At 40.3% G+C, this 26591-nt stretch overlaps 1 protein-coding gene across 1 annotated transcript in view; it reads right to left on the reverse strand.

Annotated features, from left to right (window-relative positions):
• Positions 1–26591, reverse strand: part of POU6F2 (POU class 6 homeobox 2) — a 369219-nt gene that overhangs the window by 51987 nt on the left and 290641 nt on the right. Inside the window, exon 6 of the mRNA XM_077809224.1 lies at positions 12316–12462. Coding sequence (XP_077665350.1) covers positions 12316–12462 — 147 coding nt within the window. The remainder of the gene's footprint in view (positions 1–12315; positions 12463–26591) is intronic.

Below are 26591 nucleotides of genomic sequence, written 5' to 3' on the forward strand. Positions count from 1 at the left end.
GTAGGGTTTTCATCATCTATTTAATGCTGATAAACTGAGTACCATACACCTTATGTTGTGAGACTCTTTCAGAAGAAATCTTAAAGACTAAATGTGGTGTGTTGTACATAGATATTAAAGATACAGCAACATTTTTCATAAGGGGCTTTCTCTGCTGACTGGCCAAAATTTCTCACCATCCAATGTGCTGCTATCCTCTGTCCAAAATGAGAAAGTAGATGCAAATGTGTGAGAAACAGAAGACAGTATGTGGGTGTGCATGCAGATATCCCTTAAGATTTTCACTGCAGCCAGGTGTATTGCAATGAATCTTGCTTTAAAGAATGTCCACAAAAATGACATTTGTTTATGAGAATTTATATTACTTTGTTTATAGCATCACTAGTCAATTCTTCTCTATTTATATCGACCCTACCCATATATGTATACCTATATCTATATATACACACACAAAGATACATACATAAATTTAAAACATATACATATACATGTATGTGTAGATATGGATGTACATAATACAGAGATGAAGTGAGAGTATGTGTGTGTTTATACACACACGCACAGACACAAATATATGTGAAGGGGAGGGCTCATCTGCAGGTATGATCATGCTGTGGAACATGTATTGGTAGACAACAAGACAGACTAATCACAAATATATAAGGTTTCATTGTAAATTACAATAATTGTGTGAGAGATTATAAATATAAAACAAATATCATGAGTAGAATCAAAATGCACAGTTCACTATTATAAAATGCTATGAGATCAAATTTAAACTACTAAAAATTGAAACATCAAGTCAAAATTTTGGAGAGGGCAGAGAATTTGATGTTAATAAATTTGAGAGGCTAACTGAGTACAAGTCAGAGCAAGCGTGCTGTGGACAGGAGCTGTGCAATCTTCCTCACACAGTTCTGCTAATGAACCTCAATTTTCTTGACCAGCTAAGTATTCCAGTCCTGGTCATCTTGTTCAGAGCCTGCCAATTGTACCAAACTGGGTGGTGGTTTCTAGCAGTGAAAGGATAGTGCCTTAACTCACTGCACCATCTATCTAGCTGCTTATAGACAAGCATTTATTAAGATTTAGATTTGTGTCTGTGGGCAATCAAGCCATTTTAAACTATGTAACTGTTTTTTCAACTGATAACCTGTAAATAATTCCCAATCTGTATTAAAACTGCTTGAGATCATTTCTGTGTTTTTGCCTTTCTCGCAGCATTGTGGAGGCACAGTTAGAGAAAAAGGACTAAGAAGGAGAACGTTAGGAAATAATATAGGAAGGTTTTGTTTACCACAACTTGCGGTTCGTGTCCAGTGCAGATAAAAGCTAAAAGGACCATCTCCTTAAGGTAAATGAGGCTGGGATTTTGCTAGTGGACCTTGTGTCTGTAAGGAGAAGGGGGGAGCTGATGTGTTTGCAGACCAAGGTCCTGCTTGGTATGGTCTACTCGCTTTATGGCAGGGGGAGGATGAGAAGATTCAGAAGGCAGCTGAGCCCTAGCAGTTATTGTGTTTAATGTGCACTGCTGTGTGCATTGGATGGCCTGTGATATACAGGAGGTCAGACTGGATAATCTGGTGGTCCCTTCTGGCCTTAAACTCTGATTTTATGAACAGAGTCTAGCCTGAGTTTATGGTTCTAATGGTTCATTTAACTCTGCAATGGACCCAGCTAAGTGAGAGGAGATGGGTATATAGCACTCCTCCCTATTGATAAATTATAGAGTTTATAAAGATACAGGACTCTACCCCTGTGTCTATCTTTCATTCACCTGAGAGTCCTGATCATTGCAGTGTTTCCTCCTGGCCCCTGAAACTGACCCTGAAAGCTAGATAACAGGTATGTGTGTGAGTGCACATATGTTATGTTACAGCTTAGGGAAAAGTTGAAGGCAGAGGCTGATGGGGAGGATGGTAGAGAGAGGAAGTGGATCAGGCCTGGATTAGCCAGCGTGTCTTTGTGCACTTTCATGTGGCACCCATCTTCATGCCCCTCCCACACCCCTCCCCCATGAACCACTTAGGGGGAATGCTGTCTATCTGCCCCAGCTCCCCAAAAAACAACAAGAAACAACCCAGGGCCAGGAAGGAGGTGGGGAGATCCTGCCTGCATGCTGTGGTGAGAGCCCATGGACTGGAGCAGGGAGCTGGGTCACCCCTGCAGGACTGGAGCTGTGCTGGGGTGAGTGTACTGTGGGCTTATACTCCAACCTTCCCTCCACTCCGCGTCCACTCAGGGCCTTCCACCCCTCAGGACAAGGAAGACAGGAGGGCCCCTAATTGCCAATGCGCACAAAACCCTATAATTCTTTAATCTGGCACTGATGCGCATGTTTTGAAACCCCAAATGTCACTGAGAAATACTTTAGCAGAAGACTGGGTATCCATTCATCTTTAAATGTGCACAAGGCTTTCCTCTTCTGCTTAAAGAAGGAACTAACAAAAGCAAAGACAGAAAAGATTAAAGAAAGGGTACCTAGTAATCAAAGTAATAAAGCGATCAAGTGGGAGAGAAGAGGAGAAATTTGGAATGAAAGCAAGGACGAGGATATCTAATTTGATGGGATCTGTCTGATGGTACTATCATAGGGTTGCCAACCCTCCAGGATTGTCCCAGAGTCTCCTCCAGGAATACATTCAACCTAAATTGGCAACCCCACACTAACACCATATGCCAAATGGGTGCTGCTTCCTGCTTTGGACCCACACGACCGCATTATGTGAGTCTGATATCACCTGCTTCTCACTTTCATCCTGTCCATCTAGCCATCCATTGCATCAAATAAGCTGCATCATGGCCTGGATATACGTATCCTGCAAGGATTGGGGAGAGAGAATCAGGCCTCTGGAGACTCTGACTAACCAGTTAAAATTAAACTTTTTTTTTCCAGTTGGGCTGCAATGACCTATTTATACAATTTCTTTCATGATTGCTAGCTATTTCTTTTAACATTATAACTTGTACCAGGCCTCTCTCATCTCCCGCTAGAACTGTCTCCCTGATGTCCCAATCACTCTCTGATCTATTTTTCTTTTCTTATCTGTTGGATGGATGCTAATATGACACATCCCACCTCTAAAACAAACCATTTATTTTGGAAGTTGTCTGTCAGAGTATTTGAAGCATCAAAAATGAAAATGAATGTTTATTTGGCTACTGGGTGCGTCGTGTCTTGGTGTTAAATTATTTCTTGAGAAGTGGATTTTTAAACTGGCAGGATGTGTGTATTGTTTCCTTAAATATGCAGCAGGAAGTCAGGCAGGATGGATGACTGGAGAAGGTTCTGTGTAGAATGTGCACAAGTGAAGCAGAGAGAGCAAGAGAATAGTTTAAGGGATTCTACTGTTTTCTTTATTTTAATAAAATCCATGTTGTGTCTAAAGAAAGAGACTCTTTCTGTGATTCTTTGCCATTGTCATATGACTAGTCATACATTCATTTTCTATCCTAGAGATAATATTTATTTAAATTAATGCATAAAATGCAAATTTCAGTGAAAAGGTCCTTTAAAAATTAGATACCTTGAATAGCGTCAACTAAGGTATTTTTAAATTCATTTTTCATTTTGGTACGTACTCTGTTTGCATACACACGCACACAAAACTCCCTTTGCTAACAATGACTATTATGTTTTCCTATCAAAGAAAAGACAAATGCCTACTCTTTAAGGGTCTGATCCAATGCCCATTGATGTACAGAGGAACCAGGATGACTTCAGCTTTTTCTGCTTGAATGTTCTATACAACTTTTAACAGAAGTGGAAACGTTGAAAGGCGTAGAGGAATTCTCTGGGCCATTTCTGGATCTACGACCACAGCTCACAAATCCTATTGGAGAAGAATTCCTGTCATGGTGTTTCAGTTAGAAGTCAATAGGTCCATAACTAGGGTCGCCAGATGCTGAGTTATCACTATAAATGCTACATAATAAAAAAACTCAGTTCTCTCTGACTTACCATAGTGTGACTCAGCCAACTGCCGCTGCAGTTTTCCTCTCCTTTAACATGAAGAGCTTTCAGGGATGAAAGGTTTTTCTCTTCCAAGTTCATCAGTTGGGCTGCTTTTCTGTGGAGCCAAGATTTCATTCCCTCTTGACTGTAATGTATGCCATTACTGTTGTGTTCTCTGTCACTCAGGGTTTGCCTGTTTTGTGTCTCATCCTTTTTGTTTTCAAGTGCCAGTGAAATGTTCGCAAACACAAGTCAATTTATGCTCTATGCCTCCTTGAATAACCACGGACTCTGAGTCACTCTGTCATATAAGCATTTCCCCTTGCAATATGCATGTATCCATGGTTTATACTTTCATCTTCACCTTTTTTTGGGGGAAGACTTTCTTGGACATTATAGGGGCAGCCACCTCTGAAAGGCTGAGATGATGTACCACACTTCAAGTGGTTTTGCATGTTATGGGGTGGACACAAAGAGACATGAATTCCCAGCAGTCTCACTGAGACCTTTAAACTGACCTCTGAATATGACCTTGGTGATCTCAGAACCATCTGAATGGTTGATATGGGTTTGGCATGTCTTCCCTAAATATGAAAATGTTCTCTTTACCATAATTATTACCCCTCAAAGATGCTGAATAGATTATTCTTTGAGATAGGATTGTGTTACAATACTGATAGGAAAGTCAAGCAGGTAGCTGGTCTCGTCTTCCCCTCTGAGTAAACTCAAATTAGCAGCTCACTGAGGAAGGGATAGATGTGTACTGTATCTTCTACTTGAGAGAGAGATACTACTCATTAGATCAGGGACACAATTTTTAAAAGTGCCTATGTGATTCAGGCACTTAAGAGCCCCTCTCTCATTGAAAGTCAGTGGAACATAGGCTGCCAAATCCCTAAGGTTATGTCAGCACAGCAAAAAAGCCCCCATAGCAGCGAGTCTCAGAACAGGGGCCAACTGACTTGGGCTTGTGGGGCTCATGGTGTGGGCTGAAAGTAGATATTTGGACTCAGGCTGGAGCCTGGGCTCTGAGTCTCTCATGCCTTACTGGGTGTCTAAGACTGTAGCCCGAGCTTGAACATCTATTTTTAGCCCTGCAGTGAGAGCCCCGGGAGCCCGAGTAAATTCACCTGGGCTCTGAGACTTGTTGCTGCAAGATTTTTTCTTTTTCTTTTTCTTTTTTTTTTTGCTGTGTAGATGAACCCTATGCCTCTTTTGCAAAGGAAACACAGACACTTTTGAAAATGTTATCCCACAACTATAAGCACCTTAGTAAGGACCCAGGCCAGAGGTAATAAATCCAAAAGGCCAGATTTTATACCGATGTAAGATGAGTATTAAGGAAATGTAAAGGGCACTTCTGGATAGGAGTGTATAAATACTGACTACTTTCATGTCAGTAGAGGTCTCCATATGCACCTTTACCATCCTTTGTAAATCTATTTAGAGACTTGACCCGAGGCCCAGTACTGCTCTGACCTGTCCATATCTTTTGGGTCTTCACAAAATTATTCAGTAGGTTCTGTGTAACTTCTCTTCCAACGGTATTCCCTCTGTAGCTCCTAATTGGCAGTATGTGTGATTTAGCTTCCCGTATCAGCTCCTTCTTCTTAGCCTTCTTTGAGAGCGAGAAGAATCTGCTCTCGGAAATATGTTTGCATTCACCTCAGTATCTGATCTGATCTACCTGTAACACCCACTTCTCTGAGGTTTTGGAGCAAAGAGTTGCAGCCTCCTCTTTAAAGCAGGCCTCTTCCGCAGAGTGAATGGGTATCCAAACATGCTGAGCTGTAGTGGTGGTGGTGGATAGCGCCCTTCTGAATTTTTCTTCCCTTTTCTGAATCTTTTTTCTTTTCTTGTGAGGAAGTTAGAATCTTTTCCCTGCAATATGGGATATCTGTGACTCTGAAATGTCTTTCTGTTTCTATTGGCTTATCTGAAATTGTTCCTTTGTTTTGAGGATGGTAATTTCTTTTCAAACTACATTTTAATGATGCAGAAGTCCAAAGTAGACTGGCCAGATACACAGCTGCTGTAAATTGGCATAGCCCCACTGACTTCAAGGTAAGGATCTTGCCAATATATATTAACATTTCTCCAATTTCCTGCTCTGTGTTCTTTTAAAATTGAGGCAGGATAACAGTAAAAAAACCAGCAAACATATTATTCCACAAACAAATATTCCTTTAACATACAAATTCACTAGGGAGATAATGAAACAAACAGCTCCTTTCATTGCATAGCTATGGGGAGGAGAAGCGAATGGAGCAATTCTTTCCTTTCTGTTGACCTTTCTTAACAGGATGTGCCTCTTTTCTGCCCGAGAACACAGTCAGAGAAAGATACCAACCCCCTTCTTTCCCCCCACACCCGTAGTGTCCAAGAGTTGTAAATCCGCAGTCCAGTCAAATTTGGAGGGGGAAAAAAAGAGCATGCAGCTCCAGTCTGCCAATCTGAAGGTCTTTTGAAATAGAGTATTCTGGCAGTGGGCTCCCCAGGGAATGGCCCTAAGTCCTAATGATAGCAGAATGTTCACCAGTGCAAATCAGCCAGTGGTAATGGTAGCCTAGACAAGGCTGCCCGTGTTTTGATCCCCATTGTTTAGATGGCTGTGAGCAGTGTTAGATAACATGGTGGTTAAAACATTGGTGGCTAGCGGACATGAGTGTTCCCGTCTTTGCTACCAGCTGTGCAGCTCCAGTGGTGGTAGCCACAGTGGGAAATTTTAAAGAAAAAAGTCTAGTGTGGACCCAGAATAAGACACTGGCAGATATGGAGAGTGGTGTGAATTGCAAGGCCTCAGAGGCAGCTCTGACAGGCATTTTAGCTCACACAGACACTGTGGCTCCAGAACTCCCTGTAGGGTAACAAATATACGTCCACTGTTAAACCCCATAAGGAAATGGAACATGCACTCACTCACTCCCCTCCACAGCCAATGAGCTCTGCTGGCTGGTGCAGAACAGAAGCTGGGCCATGGCATAGCTTCTTCCAAACTTCCTTGAGATAGCTAGTGATACTAAAAGTGCTAGCATTGTATAGGCCTTGCACTGATGTAAGCACAAGGACTGTCATTTTCACCAGGCCCTTGCACACCTGCTCACTGGCTGGTTGCATCATGCTCTATAGGTAAGAGAATAAAAAAATCCTTTGTATCGTTTTTCAGGCATGAACGAGATGAACAAATAAGGTATTGTTTACCAAGAAAAATATATGCATTAGTCATTCAAGTTTTGTCTACTCACAGATGTTAAGTTACATTATTTTAATTTAATTTTAAACCAGTTCAAACTGCTGTGTGGACATACTTATTTTGATTTAAGAGTGGCTTATTTCACTTTAGCTTAATCAACGTAAACCAAATCAAAATAAACCTGATTTAAACCAAAACAAGAATGCGCACTTGGACTTTTGCACCAGTTTAACTAAACTGGTTTGAAATCACACCTCAGATTAAGCTGGTGCAACTTCTTCGCATAAACACGTTCTATGGTTTAGAGGCACCCATAGGGCATATCTCTAGAATAGGAATAAAATGCTGCAATTACCTTGTAGCATATCTTGCTGCAGATATTGCATTCTTCAAAAGATGGGCATTGTATGTTCTTACAGAAAGAGAACAGTTATAACATTGTGCCTTATCATTTATAATCCAGTTTTGGACTAAATACATTAATTTGATGCCTATACTATCCCCAAACTTTTAAGAAGACAAGAGAGCCATCAAAAATGTCACTTGTAAACTTAGTTTACAGGAAAGTGCTTGTCACACCAAGGAAAAGAAGAGTTACAAAAGAACATGAGAATAACAAAAACACATGCATAAAAAGTGGATGCATTGAGAGATATTTCTTTTTGATTGGGAGATACTTTAGTATTTAGCAAATCAATTGACAAAGAGAGTCACAATCCTACTCTGCAATCCTGTCCCCAGTTTTTATTGCTCATGACATATTACATTGTACCATATATTGCACAGGGTGATGAAAATTCCCCAGCTTATTTAATTGCAACTCTTCAATGAATTTGAAAGGGAATGCTTTATTGCCATTTCTTTAATTTATTACTTTTTTTAGCTGATGAAGTATTATTTTATTAACCCTTGTATTTGAGACCTGATGCTTTAAAAAAAAAAAAAAAAAAAGAGGGGCCCTTGGCTGTATTGTGAAGGCCTGGAACTGAATAATGCCCTTTAATAATGAGGGATAGAGCTATGGCTTTCGCTGATGGCTGTGACCGGCTCTGTGACCTGATTATGTCGCAGAGTGTCAGCAGCTGAGACACTACAAAAGCGAGCACATCCCATCAAATCTATCTCCATTGTAATCACTCTCACTGCTGAGAGCCTTGTTAGGAGCAGAGAATCCATCAGGCCTCATTAGCACCATTTACTATCAAGAAGCTCAAAGAGCAAATGTGTGCCCTCTCATCAGAATAATGAGAACCAATGTACATCTATTATCGAATTGGATCAACAATGCCATTCTTTCTGTTTAGTTTTGCAAGCTAATTGCAGATTAAAAATTCTACAGATAGTTATGTATGTTAACCTCTGTGGATTGCACCAAAGGTTCTCTATATGTAGAAGGTTTTCATATCCAGGGAGTTCGGTACATGTTCAATGTAGATTGAGTTCTTTAGATGATATTCTTAAATGATACTGATATCATTCTTTAAATCCACTGTATAATTAACATGTTCATTATTCATGTATATTAACACTGACATTATTTTCACATTAATATCAAAAAAGGAAAATTAGGTGGTTTTGTTCTCTCCTCAGCACAACAGAGTTTTATAATATGATTAGATTTCACTTTTTTAACATGCTATGTTCTTCCACTCTGTGGTGTCATTTCTATTTTACAGTCCCTCAGGTTGACAAAATGAGTATTTTTCTTCTTCAGAAGGTCTTGCCCTTTTTATAAAATGACTGCATTTCCTAAGCTGCATTGCACCCTCACTTCAAACCCATGTAAATCCTGCTGAAGTCAACAGGATTGCATGAGTGTAATTGAGGGTAGAATATGGCTGTATATTTTAGTCAAGTAGAAAACTGGGCTGAGGGTAGCCTTTGTAGTAACCATCACCATAAAGCATGCTTTCGAATCTGTAGTGATTTAAAAGCTAGCGATTCAATAGGCATTACGTCCTTCCAAAATATTAATACCAACAGTTAAAACATAAAATTTCTATGATTTCTTCTACGTGCAACAGAGTCAAAAAATAGTCTATTTTTCTGCATCTGAAATAATTCCAAGCGCAAGTTGTACAAATGGGCTTCTTAACTTTGAAGACAGAATAACCTAATTTGCCTGTGAATACAGACAATTAACATAGACTTTTCCACTTACATGATAAACTAATCAGGTGATGTAAATTTGTTATCTAACTGATAAGATCTCTTCTGATATCTTGGTTGTGAAAAACCCAGGCTTCTCAAATGAGTAGTAGTGACATAAGAAAAGAAATCATACCCTCATTTTTAAATTCCAAAATTAAATCAATACAAATTTGCTACATAAAATGTTGTCACACTTGTATAATCTGGACACTCTGAATATAAAAATGGTTGGAGTTGAAGGTCAAGTCATATGTCACCCAAAAAGCAATTTCAGCTAGATTTGCAATAGGATTTCAGATTTGACCTATATTATGTCACTGTGTTACAAGGGATTAAGGATCACCATATATTTAGTCAACAGACAGACAATTATACAAGACCTAAAAAAGAAGGGGTCTGCAATTCAAATGTTTGCGCGTACAAATGGTAAATCACCTGAACGTAACTTTCAGAGATGACTAGTGATCTGTGGTTCCAAACTAGAGATTCTTTGAAGGAGCCTGATTTTCAGAGGGCAAGTGCTCAGGACTTTTTGAAAGTCAGACCCCCTTAAAGGGTCTCAGGTCGAGCATCCAAAAAAGCAGAGGTACCCAAACCCACGACTCACTTATGGATTCAGTTTTAAAAATCAGACCCACCATTTTTGGTGCTTTGCTAGAATTGTATTAATTGGCAAGGGCAGACTCGACAGAACTCCTCAGACTAAAATGCGACATGTCTGTTACATGGACGGATAGCATCAGAAGCATACTATAAGCCATAGACTATTATAGAGATGGCTGCTATAGAAAACTCTTATTATTTTTATTATTATTATTGTCATTATTATTATTTATTTACATTGTGATAGTGCCTGGGAGCCCCAGCCTTGAACCAAAGCCCTACTGTGCTAAGCACTCTACTGACACACAACAAAAAAACAGTCTCTGCCCCAGAGAGCTGAATAGACAGAAAGACACCGTACTTTTATTTAACAATAGAGAAAGAGTCTCTTTTTTTCAGAGCCCCTCTCTTTCGCTGAAACCTGTGGAGTTATTGGATTTTACTTTACCTGTACAATAACTAGCAGTACCCTGGCCCAATTGACCATAGTTTCATTCACTGGTATATTCATAATACTAATTCATTAAGCACCTGACTTACGTATATATTTCGCTTACATGTTTTCTGGAGAGAACATGTAAGGAAAAACTACTGAAAAACTGGCATGAGTGTATATCTTCAACTCTTACAATTTACATCTTAGGAGCCAAGTGTCTCTTGTGAGAGAACGATATGCACTATTTCTGGAGCACAGATATAAAGAAGCAAGCCTTCTAGATGGAGGTGATCTGACTATGAATTATAGGTATTATAACCAACTTTTCTTCCATACCAATACCCCATGCCTCCAGAAATCTTAATAGGCTTTTGAGAGCCTCCATTTAAAGCTGGCTGCATAAAATGATCCCTTGATGAAAAGGGATTGAAACAAGGGTTAAAGTAGACATTGAAAGGTTATTGTAGAGGGCACATTGTTCATACAATCCTCCTTTAATATGTGTGGTGTGCACCTGCGATAAGATGATTCATTAGATAAGGCCTCACTTTGACAAGCTCCATCGTTCAACCCTCGGGGTAGTGATGGAACAATTCTGTACCCACCCAGTAAATATAACAAGGTCAGCATTTTTTCTGGGACTTAGAGGGGGAGACTGAAGCTCAGGATGCATCTTTGTTTATGTTTTATGTAAAAAAAAAATCCCCATAAAGTTTGAGGATACTGTTTTTGTTTTGTATTGTTTTACTGATCAGAAAAAAATGTAACCTTTGTCTCTAGTAAAAAAAACTCAGTGACACAAAATTATGCAGAAGAAAAGAAGAACTTATAATTTGTGCTTTTTTGAATTATAAGTCAAAAACTGTAGAATGAAACTTTATAATTACTGATATCCAGGGCTGTACCAGTCCATCAAACATCTCCTGAAGTGTCTGTCATCAGCTTGAATTTTTCATTTTAGTTGTATCTATTCTAATAACAGGTATGTTTTTTGGTATAGGAGTACCAAGTTAGCAGTATTAATCTTAAACAATATTATTACACTTATTATAATGATTCTTTTATAATATTATTTTCAGTGAAACAAACAGTCATTACTTTTGTTACTGACAGACGATAGAATAGAGTCAGTCAGAGATCATGATTCAGGAAGGTACTTAAGAACCTGAAGTCAATGGGATCACTCATGTGCTTAAAGTTAGGCGCATACCTTTCTGAACTGGGGTCTATAGCAGGACCAGAGTGATATCAGCTTCAGTTAAGACAAATAAGAAACTCTGTGGATAAGCATGATATGATGAAACTTCCCATTTAGAATCTCAAAAATCTACAAATTATCGTGTTTAAAACACAGTATTAAAAGGCTTTTAAAAGACAACAGAGCCTCTTGAATTTGCACTAATGACTGGCAGATCCATTACAGGTTGCTACATTTTGTGATTTAATAAACAATGAACAAATAAGCATATTAAATCAAAGATACTGCATTACAAAATATGCTTTGTTAATTTATTTTAAAAATTTATTTTATTATAAATTTAATTTATTATAAAAAATAATGCAGTCTTAGTACTGTAAGACTCCAGTATAGATTTCTGTTATTAAATCTGTGCTTAGAAGTGGGGAGAGACTGCTGTTTTTTTGGTGAGAATTATCAGGTTCTTGAATTAGCAAATCAAGACTCAGCAACAATCTGCACACTTAAAATACCACATTGTTACATTCTTGTTATCTCTTCCCAAGATTGTATTATAAAAGCAAAAGCTAAACCATTTGCAGTTTAAAAAACAAATTCCCCATTCTAACAACCCCCTTTCCCCGGTCCTAAACATTTCTATTTCTTACCTTTCCTGGTAAACATTATTTATTTATCCTCAATATGTGCACTTACAAATTGCTGTCATGCAAAAGAAATTCATTTTTATCCAAAGATCAATCTGCCATAAGAATTCACTGTTTTCTCCATCTTCCACTCACCTGTCCTTGTGCATTAGTGACTAGCTGACCTGTGACCCCCTGAAGACTGGAGAGTGCATTGCCAAAGGCCTGTGAGCTTGCTATTGAGCCCATGGCTGCTGCTGCTGCAGCCGCTGCTGCTTGACTTGCCAGTGGATTATTAACCAGCTGAAAACCAAAGAAAGAAAAGATCACAGTAAAACCACTGATGAGCAAGGAAGCACACAAAACACAATGCTAAATGAATATATAAATGCTACAGTACTAACATAGGGGAATACTCCAGTTTATCCCTAGAGCTTAAGCACTTCTTCAGAGAGCTTTTTATTTCTGATGCACTGGTCCCTTTGACAATGAATGTCTCTAAGAATCCCAGAGGAAATTCCATTGTCCTGAAGAACACAATTGTCTTATCGTTCAGAGTTATGTTTGTATTTCCTTCTTAGGTGCATAAGCTAGGTACCTGAATTTTGCATCTATGTGAAATCAATGAAAGTTCAGTCTTTGACTTTAAAGGGAATGAGATCAGACCTTAAGTTTGGCCATTGAGATCAGAAAGAAACCTTCTTGCTTAGTGTTACCTCAGCTCAACTACTGAACCCAAATATGAGAAAAACCCACTGCTTCTATTGGTTTATACATTCAAGGAATGTGTCAACACAAACACAAATCACAGTCTGGAACTTGACCCTATGATTAGGTTAAATGGATGTCAACTGAAAATGAATAACCATCTCCACAACCTTCTATTTGCAAAACTATGGAAAATGTATTGATATAGTTATTATTTGTTCTTGCCTGTGAATAATTAATTCCAGGGTTCACGTACAGTTCTCCAGTTGTCTGCATATTGCACGTCTTCTGCCATAATGACATGCTCAATATAAAACATAGCATGAATAAAACATTTTCACTGATGGACCAATTTTCAAATGGTCATCTCAACAGGATGTCCAAATCCCACGTAAGCAACACTTGGGTTTGTAAAAGAACAAGTATGTGTTTAAATACAGAGGAAAGTGTCTCACTGAGGATTCAGATGTCCTATGAGAGACTGGTGCTAGTCGTATAAACCAAGCCACAAGTGCTAGGGAACATTCTGGTGATGAAGAATGATTGGAGAAATGACTGGTACAAGAGATTAGAAGGTATCCGTCAGACAGATGCTTTCTGGAATGGGACATCTCTGAACCAGATGAAAGGCTGGTTCAGGTGTTAGCCTAGAACTTGGGAGACCCACGTTCAATTTCTTGCTCTGCCACAGACTTGGGCAAAAAGAAAAGGAGTACTTGTGGCACTTCAGAGACTAACAAATTTATTTGAGCATAAGCTTTCGGGAGCTACAGCTCACTTCATCGGATGCATTCAGTGGCTAGTGTCCTTTTTCTTTTGTAGAGAAGCAAAGTGTATGTTGTAAATGGTTTGTCTAGTTTTTGTAAAGCCCAGCTACGAGGAAGTTTGTGTGGAAGGTTGGTTTTTTATGAGAGTATCCAGTTTTGAGAACTCATTCTTAATCTTTCCCTGTTTGCTGTAGAGGATGTTGATCAGGTGGTTCCGCAGTTTCTTTGAGAGTGTGTGGCACAAGCTGTCAGCCAGAGGTGAAAGTAAGCCGGTACGCCCTGGTATGGAGTACAGGTAAGCGCCCATGTGCCGTACCAGGACCGGCTTTCCGAGAGGGAAATATAAAGCCCTCGGGAGCGGCGGCGGGGCTGCGGCAGGGATTTAAAGGGCCCCGGGGCAGTAGTGGTGGCTGGAACTCCGGGGCCCTTTAAATCCCCGCCAGAGCCCCGCTGCCACTACCCGAGGGCTCGGGGAGCAGGGCTCAGGCTGGGATTTAAAGGGCCCCGGACCTCCAGCCGCTACCCTCCCGGAGCCCTTTAAATCCCCACCTGAGCCCTGCTGCCGAAGCCCTGGGGTAGTGGTGGTAGGGCTCTGGCAGGCATTTAAAAGGCCAGGGCGGTAGCGGTGGCTGGAGCCCCGGGGCCCTTTAAATCCCCAATGGAGCCCGGCCCAGGACTACCCCAGGGCTTGGGCAGCAGGGCTCAGGCGGGGATTTATAGGGCTTGGGGCTCCAGCAGCTGCTACCACAGCGGAGCCCCAGGCCCTTTAAAGCTCTGCCAGAGCCCAGATCCCCGGGCCAGCGGTGGCAGCCAGGAGCCCCCAGGGCTCCTCAGTGATTTAAAGGGACCAGGGCTCTGCTGCGGTCGCGGCAGCTGGAGCCCTGGGCCCTTTAAATCGCCCCCGAGCCCCGGGGCTCCCAGCTGCCTCTGCAGCTGGTAGCTCCTGGGTGATTTGAAGGGCCCCGGGCTCCCAGCCGCCACTACTGCAGCTGGAGCCCTGGCCCTTTAAATCAAGATTTAAAGGGCCCGGGGATTTAAGGCCACGCCTCTTCTGGTTGAGGCCACGCCCCCTGCGCAGGACTCTGGCGTACCGGTAAATCCTCTAACTTACTTTCACCCCTGCTGTCAGCATAGTCTGTGTGGTATGTAAATTGTAATGGATTTTTTACCTTCAGTCCTTTTGGTATGATGTCTATCTGTTTAAAACGCATTTGGAAAGGAAGATGATGTCTGTCTGTATCTGTACGAGTTTTTTCATGAAGTTGATAGATTTCCACTCCATACGGCTAAATTCAGTGCCTTACATAATGACAGGTTTCGTGTTAGTCTGTATTCACAAAAAGAAAAGAAGTACTTGTGGCACCTTAGTGCCACTGAATGCATCCGATGAAGTGAGCTGTAGCTCACGAAAGCTTATGCTCAAATAAATTTGTTCATCTCTAAGGTGCCACAAGTCCTCCTTTTCTTTTTGCGAATACAGACTAACACGGCTGCTACTCTGAGACTTGGGCAAGTCATTCAACTTCTCAGTGCTTCAGTCCCCATCTGGAAAATGGGGACAATAGCACTTCCGTATCTCACAGGGGTACTTGTGAAGATGAAGACATAAAACAGCGTGGTACACTACAGTGATGGGTGACCTACAAGAAGGGAAGGGGGGTTTACTCTGCACCAAGAGGGAAGATACCCAGATGGTGTTAAATTCCTTCAGGCAAAGAGGGAAGAAACATAAGGGATTGGGTAGGCTGTACTGTGCTGTGGGAAGGAGGTGTAGAAAATGGAAAGTAGATGGTGTTAGAGATGGTTATAATTCATGGTTATAAGAAAACTACTAGTCTATTGGACTGTATAAAAATCTACAACGATTGATTATTCATTTATTAAAACATCTACTAATCATTATTAACCTTTCATAAACTATTTATAAATGGAACCTTGCTATAAAGTGTGCCTAAATGAGGACCAATCCATTCCCTCTAAAAGTTGTGAATAAATAACTGAATAAAGCTTAGCTGTGGGTCTGGACAGAAAAGAGTGACACCATTTTGTGAAACGTTTTAGAAATTTTGGGGGGGAAATTATATTGGCATTTCAAAAATTTAAAATTTCAACTAGCTGAACCTAGCAGTAATAAAACCAAGCAAAAAAAAATCTGTTAGACTCATTCTTTCTTGACTCTAAACTATGGACCCAATTCTGCTATATCCACACAAATCCCACAGTGACTTCAGTGGGTGCTGCATGGACAGAATTGGAAGCTATGTAGTGAACTATTCGTTGTAAATCACTGAGAAGAAAAGTGACCACACTGAAAGGGTCTGGTTCAATTATGCAGGTGTAATTTTGCCCCTGCAAATAATTATACTAGGTATTTTGTGAACCTTTACACATCTGTCTGCTCACATCTTTAAATAAGATAGACGTATAAATGCTAGAATTTGTAACCACAATTAAATTTGGGAAGAGTTATTTGGGTGAGTATAAGTAAGTCCGCAAAACTGGAAACCACTGTAGCTTAAAGCCTTTTTTAAAAAGTAGATGCCATAAACCAGTAGATTCTTCTTACTAGTCTTTTGACTTCAGTTTTCAAAAGCTGTATATTTATTCACAAATACAATGGTAAAATTTCACTGCAAACAGATTAGTTTTTCAATGTATAATTTGACTGTAAAAAAATTAGACAGAGATACACTGGGTTTCTTTTTGTTATATCATGGAGTTAGGCTACTCATTAAAAATTGAGGGGCAGATAGTGATTCCTGCACTCACAAACAGCAGTATCATGCTTCATGCAAAGTCTCATTGAATGGGAGTATTCACAGAGTAAGGTATTAGAGCTGGTTGAGAATTTTCCAATGGGAACATTCTTTCATCAGGAAATGCTGATTCACCAAAACCAACTTTTCAAGGGAAAGGATCAGTTCTAGTGGAATCTTCACTGGGAAGGGGAAGAGGCAGGGGTGTGTGTGTGTGTGCATGCGTGTATCTTCCCCCAAAGGTTAGCCTACTTGCCTGGGATGTGGGAGATTCAAGTCCATGCTCCAAATCAGGCAGACAAGGGACTTGAACTCAGACCTCCCACATTCTCAAGGAAGTACCCTAATCACCAGGCTATTCTGAGGGGGCCTTGGTCTTGTTTTTTGTGAAACATTTCAAAAGGTCTCTTGTTTTGTCTCAATGGGAATGGCAACAAATTCCAAAACCTTACTTTTTTCCACAGGATGGAAAATCTGCTTTCCGACCAACTTTATAAGGTTCGACCAAATGTGAATAAGAATATCCCAACCTGCCCCTAAATCAGATTTTAAAATAATAGATTTTCCTCTGAATATTTTCAGGAGCTGTTGATGGGAGATTCAAACTTTCACAAACTGATTCCTTCTAAACTTTGATGCAAATTGGGGATGGAGGATTCAAGTTTATCCTAATTATTTGGACAACAGGGTAACATTTGACATATTACACCTTGCTCTAATTTTAAAATAATACCCATTAGCCTCTTCCAACTCCGGCTTGAGAGATTTCTGCTATTTCAGAATGCAGGCGTTAGTACTTGGGAGCACTTATTGATAGAAATATATTATGAAAGATCCCATTAGAGGACTCTTCAGTATTAGTTTCAGTTTTTAAATAGTGATTTAATTTAGAATGCTGAGGCTCTTCAGAGCTGTCACTTCCAGTGCCTGAGTTTCTGCTTCCACTCAAAGCAGCAGCTGTAGCTGCAAGTCATGGAGATCTTACTTTAAAATGACAGGCCTAACTTCTCAAGAATGCCCCAGTGTCTGTTAATGAAATTATCTTGAAGTTCTTATGAGGAGGAGCCCTGTAGTATCTGAGTTGCTTCAATACATTTTCCCAATGTTCCAAATCTAACCTCTCAGGAAAAAAAAAAGTCTATGGATCTGATTCTGAGCTCTCTCTTACACTAGGGTAAATCAGGAGTTACTCCACTGAAGTCAATGGAACTACATTATTTTCTGTGACCTTGAGAGCACACTGAAAGGACTCACCTATTTTCCCATGGTTTTTTTTTTTCTAGGGGAAGGATGTAAGAAGGGGGTTGATTAGGGTTGACTGGGTTATGGAACAGATGAATGGGAAGAGTTTGTTTTACAGTTGGCGTGGCCTTTTTATGGAAGTTCTGCTGCTGTCTTCATTATTGTTATTACCCACATCATCACTGCTTTACTAATCAGTATATCTTTAATAATAACTAACACATTTAGAGTAACAATATCATCATTCATTCATTCCTCAAATACCTTAAACAGGAAGGACAAGATTTTTCAAACCTCTGAAGCCTAGGGAGAAGGGTGGCTTCAGAGCCTGAGCTCCAGCCCAAGCCACAACTTCAAGGCACTGTCTATTCAGCTATTTTTAGAGTACTAGCGTGAGCCTTGCTAGCCCAGCCCAGGCTGGGAGGCTTGCTCATGCTTGCTCCAAAATGCTGTGTAGACATACCTTTGATGTTAGGCTCCTAAATAAAAGTGAGCTGATTTGCAGAGGTACTGAGCAACTGCCACTTCCTTTGAAGTTGTGTGACTTCCATTGACTCTGCTCCCAAATATCTGACTAGAGCATAGATTTATATTTTATAATATACGTGGCACTAATACATTGCAACCTGGCTCCCTGTAAAATCTAAAAATCCCTGACAGAATCTCATAAAGACACTATAGGTTGTCTCAGCTTAGTCCTTGAAAGGCACCTCAATGTCACAGGGATGAGCTCCAGTTAAATTCTTGTAGAAATAAATAATAATAATAATAATTAGTAATAATTAATACTAGCAATACTCAGCATTTATAGAGTTTTACCATCATAAATTTCAAACCTGCATACCAAAGCTTACTTCACCTTTTGACTCCAAAACAAAAGTAGCCTCATTTTCAGAGGTGCTCTGTATATGTAGATACACTGCACTCAAGAGAAAATTATTGATCAGCACAATATGTAAATCTAATTAATTAAATAAAATAAGTGAAATGTAAAAAAAGATACTCTACTCCGACATTTGGGACCCCTGGACATTTTAAATCCTCGCAAAGTCAGTGGAATCTATTTTTGCTCTTTTTTAAAAATCCTTTCTTGGATTTTGTATAATGGGATAATTACAACATTTTATGTTTCTAAATGAACAATGGTGTAGACTGTCTAATAAAAAGTTGCCATACAATTTAAATTTGCCCTCCTCTTCGAAGATAAACTCTTGCTAAGTAAATGTTGGAAGCAAACCTTTTTTTCACCCCAAATCTGAAAACAACCTGTCAACACTTGTTATTTTTAAACTGCTCAAGTCCATCAAGGGAAACATATACATTTTAAAATTGTTTGAATTTGTATTTACAAGTCACTGTAGAGAGCAACAATTCTGTACAGGCAAAACAGACATTTAAACATATGCACGTATCTATAAAATAGTTATATGTAAATACACATTCAGATAGATGCAATAGCATCAATGCTAGAGATGGGGTATTGAAATATCTGAAGGTACAGACTTGCTAGGGACCTTTCAAATATCTGGGTCTCACAGATACGTATTTTGCTCATTATACACAATTATTGTGGCTGGGATATTTGCTGTCCAAATGTATGCTGAATTGCCTATCAGGAATAAGTACTGATAGGGGTATTGCTGATGTGACATGACTTGACTCAATGCAAAGCGACACAACCTGAGGTGCTGGAGAGAACCCAGCTCTAATGTGCATCCTGGTATCACTTATGCAGCATGGACATTGGAGTATGCCTCAGAAATGACCACGCTATCTTTATAAACAAGGTGTAGAATGTCTAATGTGGTTAAATTGGAACCATAACCCCAAATCCACAACCTGAGTTTATACTATCAAAAAAGCTGTGTATGTGATGTCAACAGCAAAGCAGTTAAACAACAGGCACCATTCCCACAGCTCTGCACCCTATTATGAAGATGATAGTGCCTGAAGTGAACAGACACCATTCCTGCCACGTTGATCTCTGCTCCTTTCACATAGAAAAGAAAAGAGGAGAAAGAGGATTGGGAAGAGGAATACTACTTGAATCCAGTCCCCAGCCCCTCTCAGGACTATGCCTTATGTTTGACAAAAAGAAAAGAACAAAACTAGAAAAGAAAGTAAATATATATCTTCAGGTAGCTATGTGGATACTGGAAACAACGATGAGTAAAAAAGCAGTTAGAAATAGTAGCTGACAGAATGCCTTACAATGACAACATTGGGCACCTACCTCCAATAATGTAAGTTCCTGGATGTCTAAATTTACTTATTTGTTACAGGCCAAACTTTCATTGGGGTAAACTGGTGTGGTTCCATTTATGTTAATAGAGCAGCATTCTTTACCCCAGTTAAGGATGTGGCCCTTTAAGGTCAACCACTCTCTTCAAAACCAGATTTCATCCTTACATGTGGCATAAACTTACTGTAAACATAAGAAGTCTGACTCTCCCCTAACTTACAGGGGTTTTTACATGAGTGTAATTCCACTGACTACAATGGAACACCTGCTTATTTACACCAATGTTAGTGAGAGCATTAGGACCAAATACCACAATTCTATACTTTTCTAAAGTAATTTACATATATAGTAGGGATATATGCTAAGGGAATCTCCTAAACTTTCTGAAGAGGGTAAAATCACTTGAATTCAAACTAATGCAGTTCCTTGATTCCTAAACTGGTCTATTTTAGAATGCTTTATCAAGCTTCTGAAAGATGCTTTCTACTCAAGAAAAATGGTTACCTTAGGGCTTCCTTGTTACCAAAAAATTGAATCCTCATTAAAAAGAAATTGCCATTTGTCCTCCTGGATAAGAGGCTGGCACTCAAGTATCAGCAATTTGGCTGTAGCAAGGTGTCACACAAGAGACAAAACAAATTAATCCCTTTAATCTAAATCATTTATTTGCCTTTAATTTAAATGTACAAATGGGATGTGTACATGTAAATTTGATCATTTGCAGGCACAAGTGATAATGTGCCAAAAACTATGTGGATGCAAATAGAGGCCACACTCAGAAAATGTCATCCTTTATGTCTAGATATCTGAGTAAATCTGTCTGAAATGTTTTGCCTTGTAATACAACAAATTATTTAAATACACATACACTCTGCACTATTTCACTGAAGACTGGTTCACAAAGCAGAATATTATGGAGAATCCAGGATTCTTCTCTCCTTTGCACACGTGTGTGAGTGAGTGAAAGACAGAACTTACATTTAATTTATATGGACATACCTGTATAAATGAAATCTACAAGAAAGTCAGACAATGCCCTGGTTTAAGATTATAAACTGAATGATGTGATGAGATCTCTGCTATGTTTTCCACTCTTGGAACATAACATTTATAATGTAATAATCTCACATAATGGACCTGCTACCATATAAGCCAATGTGAAAACTTCAACAGGAGCAAGATGACACTCTTAATATTTTTTGCACAACTCTAGAGCTATGGGGAATTTGTGCCTTTTATCTGGCTTCAGCTCCAAATTCAGGTTCACCAAAATTCACATATTTATTTTTGCCAAACCTGGGACAAGATTCAAGCACACTAGGGCTGAGTCTTGAGTGCCCCATAGGCCAATTGCTGGTAAAGATAGGGACCAACCAAAAAGTTCTCATCTGATTCAAGCTGGAGTGTATTTTGGATCTGGCACAGTTCCTTGTGGAATCTGCAACTCAGTCTCTTCAATTGAATAATTTCCCAGGTTATTCTTGGCGACATTCTGCACAAATAAATAAATAAATAAATAAATTCTGCATACAATATTTTAAAATTCTGCAAATTTTATTTGTCAAAATAACACTACATAATCATGCCAGTTTCAATTATTTTGGTAATTTATTTCAAAATACCTGTCAGCAAGTATGTCTGTAACAATACAGACACACGCAAAAATTCCCCCAGGAGTAGAGAGTTAACAAAACCCCTCTGACAACCTAGTTCCTGTTTCTCTGCCCCCTTCCCCCACCCACTGTGCCAAGCCGGGGGGACAGACCCACAACCCTTCCCCCCCAGAGCCCAGCCACAGTGCCCTCCCCAGCCAATACACCCAAAACCCCTTCCCCCCCAGAGTCCAGTCGTGGGGGGCCCTGGGCCAGATACCCGCACCTCTCCCCCCCAGAGCACAGCCGTGGGGGCCCGCAGGCCTAGATACCCATACCCTTTCCCACCATGATTGCTGTGGGGCCCCCCCTTGCCCAGACACCTGCCCCCTTTCCCCCAGAGCCCGGACATGCCCCCCCCACCCCCCGGCCCAGACACCTACCCTCTTCCCCCTCAGACCCCTGAGCCTGATGCTCAGTCCCAGGTTTGCATGGAGTTCCCTGCATGTCGTCCTCGCCTTCCCTCAGGGCATGCTGGGAACTGCAGCTGCCAGGAACCCTCTAGCTCCCTTCCCCTCCCCCCAGCAGTGTCTTCTATGTGCAAGCTGGGCTCTGCCAGGTCCAGTGATTCCTAGTGGTGGCCAGCAAAACTGCAGCCCGTCTCTGGGGGGGAAAGGAAATTCTGCATGCACAATGCTAATTTCTGCCAAATTCTGCATTGCGCGGTGGCACAGAATTTCCCTAGGAGTATCAGGTGCTGAGCTGCTGCCCACAAGACACACCCACAGGAGCAAAGTTAAACAAAAACTTTACCGGGTGTCAAAGACATTAAAAGGCCTTTCTCCAAATTCTCGTTTTGGGTGGAAAATGTGCAATTTGGCGGGAAACCAGTTGAAACTCAGTCTCTGCTGAATTTTGCTTTTAATTTTTGGGTGCATTCAAATCTCAAAATTCAGAACAAAACTTGAGAGGCATGAACCCATACAAAACAAAACTGACAAAAGGGTTTGCCCAAAGCCCTGTGAATGAAAATCACAGTCTGATTAAACACATATAAGAGCCAAACCGTAGCTACCACAGAACATGTGACCTGAGTGAAGGCAGGCGGAAAGGCAAGGATGCTGGGAATTCCTTCCCCAAGTAATATTCTGATGCAGGATGCAGCCATTGTTTAGTTTGGCCAAGGTTGTATAGAGAGGGGTGGGAAGGTGACTTGTCTCTGCCTCCAATACATTGGACAATGCCTGGGGAACATCTGCTCCTTGTTTTCCAAAGATGGAGCAATGAAGGCCTATAAGCATGCTCTCCCCCAATATCAACAAAGGTATTACATGACTGCCTCTGCTGTATAAAGGTATAACGCCTCCAGCCACTGCCTCTCAGATGCAGCAACATTCTCCACCTCTAGAGGCTTTAGTTTGGCTCTAACTATACTACAGGGTGTACACATACTGGAGAGTATATTAAGATGCCCTGTATAGAGACTGGATTAATTAAAACACACAAAATCCACAGCTTCTGCACATGTACATGGATGGACATTTATCCTCATCAGCAGCAATCTCACTCCATAAAGGTACATGTAAAATGATACCGAGTGTATCTCTACATGACAAGAAAAGGAGGACTTGTGGCACCTTAGAGACTAACCAATTTATTTGAGCATGAGCTTTCGTGAGCTACAGCTCACTTCAGTCGGAGTGTAGCTCACGAAAGCTCATGCTCAAATAAATTGGTTAGTCTCTAAGGTGCCACAAGGACTCCTTTTCTTTTTGCGGATACAGACTAACACGGCTGTTACTCTGAAACCTGTCTATCATGACAATGACCTTCCCCACCACAGTTTTCTACAGAAGAAGAAATGCTGAAGGGTTAATGCTGTAATGGAGCCACGTACAAAAAGTTTCCGCAGAGAACCCTCCTTCTCAGTCACTTCCATCTGATCTGGTGTCAGCAAGCAGCCTGCTCCCAAAATGAGCTGTAAGTCCTGACACAGATGCTGCACTGCCAGAGCTCTATTAGGCATGCTGCAAGGGGCTGGCTCAGTTTCATCCCTTAACAGTAAGGTAATTCCAGGTGGAGTTTTGTTAATGTTCTTTTGATAGGTACACAGAACACAGTTTACCAGCTATCCTAATTCTATCAGTGTTCCTAGAAGCTTAATATTTTGTGCACAACCGTATCTATATCCCATATTTCCTCTAAGAGCTGCATTCCTTTTTTCATTCACTGTTTCTCCTCGGGCTTGTTCTCCATTTTATTCCTTTACTCTGATCTCCTTTCTCTCATCTACTTTCCTGCAGTCTTGGACCTGATGACAAATTAAGTTTGCCATCTAGGAGTTCAGCAAAGACAGCGCTAAATCTGTGTTCAGAAGGCTGTGGTGTTGCCATATTAATTCCTAATTAATTTCAAAGCTGTATACGTATACATTTTACATTTTCAAAATTAAAATATCATCTAATGATTTGGTCACATGTACAGCATGAAATTTGACCACAGTAAATGGAAACACTGTTCAAGGTACATAGAGCAACTGTTCGTTGCAATCTAGGACTTTGCTACAGTATTAACACTATGCTTCATGCACAACTTCACAGCAACAAAGCAGATAAAACTGAGATCCTCTTGCTCCAAAAGCACAGTCCCCTACTATTTGAGGTAAAGAACAACTGGTATTAGCAGTACGAAAATATGACATACAAGGATGAGTTACAGAAAATTTGCCATAAAATCGCTACTCCGAGGATCTTACAATCTAAGGCCACTGTCCTGCAAAGACTGCTTCAAGTTAAGCATGTGCATAAGTCTTTGCAGGATCATATCCTAAATATGAGGCTTGTTCTAGCATTATTTTCTGATTGTGTTTAGCTGACAGCCAAACAGACTGGATACATTTAAAATCTAATGATCTCAGCCCAGAAGTAAATTATTTTGTGTGATCTTAAGGCAGTCGCGTGGGGTATAAGTCATGGCAAATTATGGGCCCTTGTCTCTCTATGTCTTGTACGATGTCGAACACAATGTCAGCACTTCAAAAATAATACATAAATTATTCGGTATTTGTTAATGGCTGACAGCACAGATGGATGAAATTATAACGATCATTTATAATAATTTCAGTTATGTGCACTACCAGAGAAGATCTACTCACAGACATTCCCCCAACAAATTCTGCTACATGTGCAAAACTACCTACCATCTTTTTCTGCAGCAGCTCGGCTAACAACCTGAAAAGCTGTAACTTTTTCATTAAATCCCACATTATTGCCTTATTGTACATAGACTCTTGTTCTTCCATAAGGCACTGTCAGTAGATAGATAGATGAATTTCTTCATGTTCTAAGTATTTTCTACTTTTATCTATTGACCAGATTCACAAAATATTTATGGTCCCTTCAGGCACTCTTTGTGCGTTACAAAACAAAGGATTTTTGTGCTAAAAATAATATAAGTTCCAAGCTTCTGAGGCCTGATTCTGATTTCCCTCACACTGGAGTAAATCTGGAGTAATTCCAATGAAGTCAGCAGAGTTACTCTAGCTTTAAACAGGTATAAATGGGCTCAGAATCAGGCCCCTTGACTTCCTATACATACTACAGATTTTATATAATAGGATGGTATTTTCATTTACAATTCTGGAATCAGCCGATTACACTGATGTTTTACTTGAATCAAGTTTTCCCAATGTAAGACCAGCCTCTTTTCACACTTATGTCAGTATAAATTAGAAATAATTCCAATGAAGTCAAAAAAGATATACCATTATATAACCAGTGAGAGATGTGAGTCAGGCCCATTGGGTGAGATACTTACTCCTCCTTGCTCTGGTCCCTTTTATGCTGGGTAAATGAGCTGGAGCAGCATAAAGGAGTTCTAAAAGCCCCATTTCCAGCTGAGGAATGATTCCCTTGGGACAGGCACTGCAGAAGAGGGCCAAAAGGCTGTCCACTATGGACCCCTTTACAAGCACTGGTGCGGGGGGCATGCCAGAGGTGGGGCTGGGGCAGAAGGGCCATGCCCAGGATGGACTTCCAGGTAGCCTGGGGAAGCTGCTATAACTTACACCAAACATCACAAGAGTTGTGACCAGTCAGATACGAGGATAAGTGAGTGGGGAATCTCACTACATGAATCAACAGGGAGTTCCTGCCACATGGACCACAAAAATACTTCTCCCGAATTTACAGTCCATGTGTACTTCTGCATATTTTTTCATCCTTGTGGATGCTTTTTGGCTTGATTCGAATAGTATCCTATAGACTAGCTCTTAAAAGAAATCATGCACAAGCAGATTCTAGTCCTTTAAGAAAGAAAATATGTGAGAGGCATTATACTTATAAATATCACAAGTACATTATCATCTCCCTATGGATTTCACTCTTAGAAACCTGGACATAGAAGAACTCGGGCCACCGCAGTTATGCTTGCAAGAGCTAAATGAAGGCAGGCTTTGGCAGAAAAAGACATTACTTATATATACACAACTATAAAAATGCTTCCCTTAGAATATAGTATATGCACCCATTTCTACTCTCCGAACTGAGAACAGAACATGGTCCTGGAAAAACCTCAAGCTAACAGTTTGAAAATAAGGCAAATGACTCCTATTGTGAGCATATAATGCCCTTTCCAAATCCCTTTGGCCATGATTTTATCCAAACTATCAGTGCTTAACTCTAGTTTTCTGCAGAAGGGAAGGGGCCAAATTCAGGTGTAGTGTTAACACACACAACTCAGTTGACTTCAAAGGAGCTGCACCCATTTTTACCAGGTCCAAACTTCAGCCAATAACTGCAGGGAAGATCCTTGGAACTGGGCTAAACAATCACTTATTGGACGGGTTTGGCACTGCAAGACTGTGGTAGCGTTAGCTGTATTCTGATTGAACAGAAAATGCAGGTACTGTTCAGTCTTTTCCCATTGAATTCCCTTCCCTTCCCCAACACTGATTAGCAAAGTCTACTATCTTCCTGATTAAAATGTAGATGCAGTTTATATACTGTTCAAAGAACAGAAACCGAGGCCACAAATAAAGAAAAGGCAGGTGACATACACAACCCCACTTGCTTTACTTTCTGAACCACATGAGGCCACATTGCCCATCAGACAACCAATAACAAGA

Source organism: Eretmochelys imbricata, chromosome 2 (assembly GCF_965152235.1).
Source record: "Eretmochelys imbricata isolate rEreImb1 chromosome 2, rEreImb1.hap1, whole genome shotgun sequence".
Taxonomy (NCBI): Eukaryota; Metazoa; Chordata; order Testudines; family Cheloniidae; genus Eretmochelys; species Eretmochelys imbricata.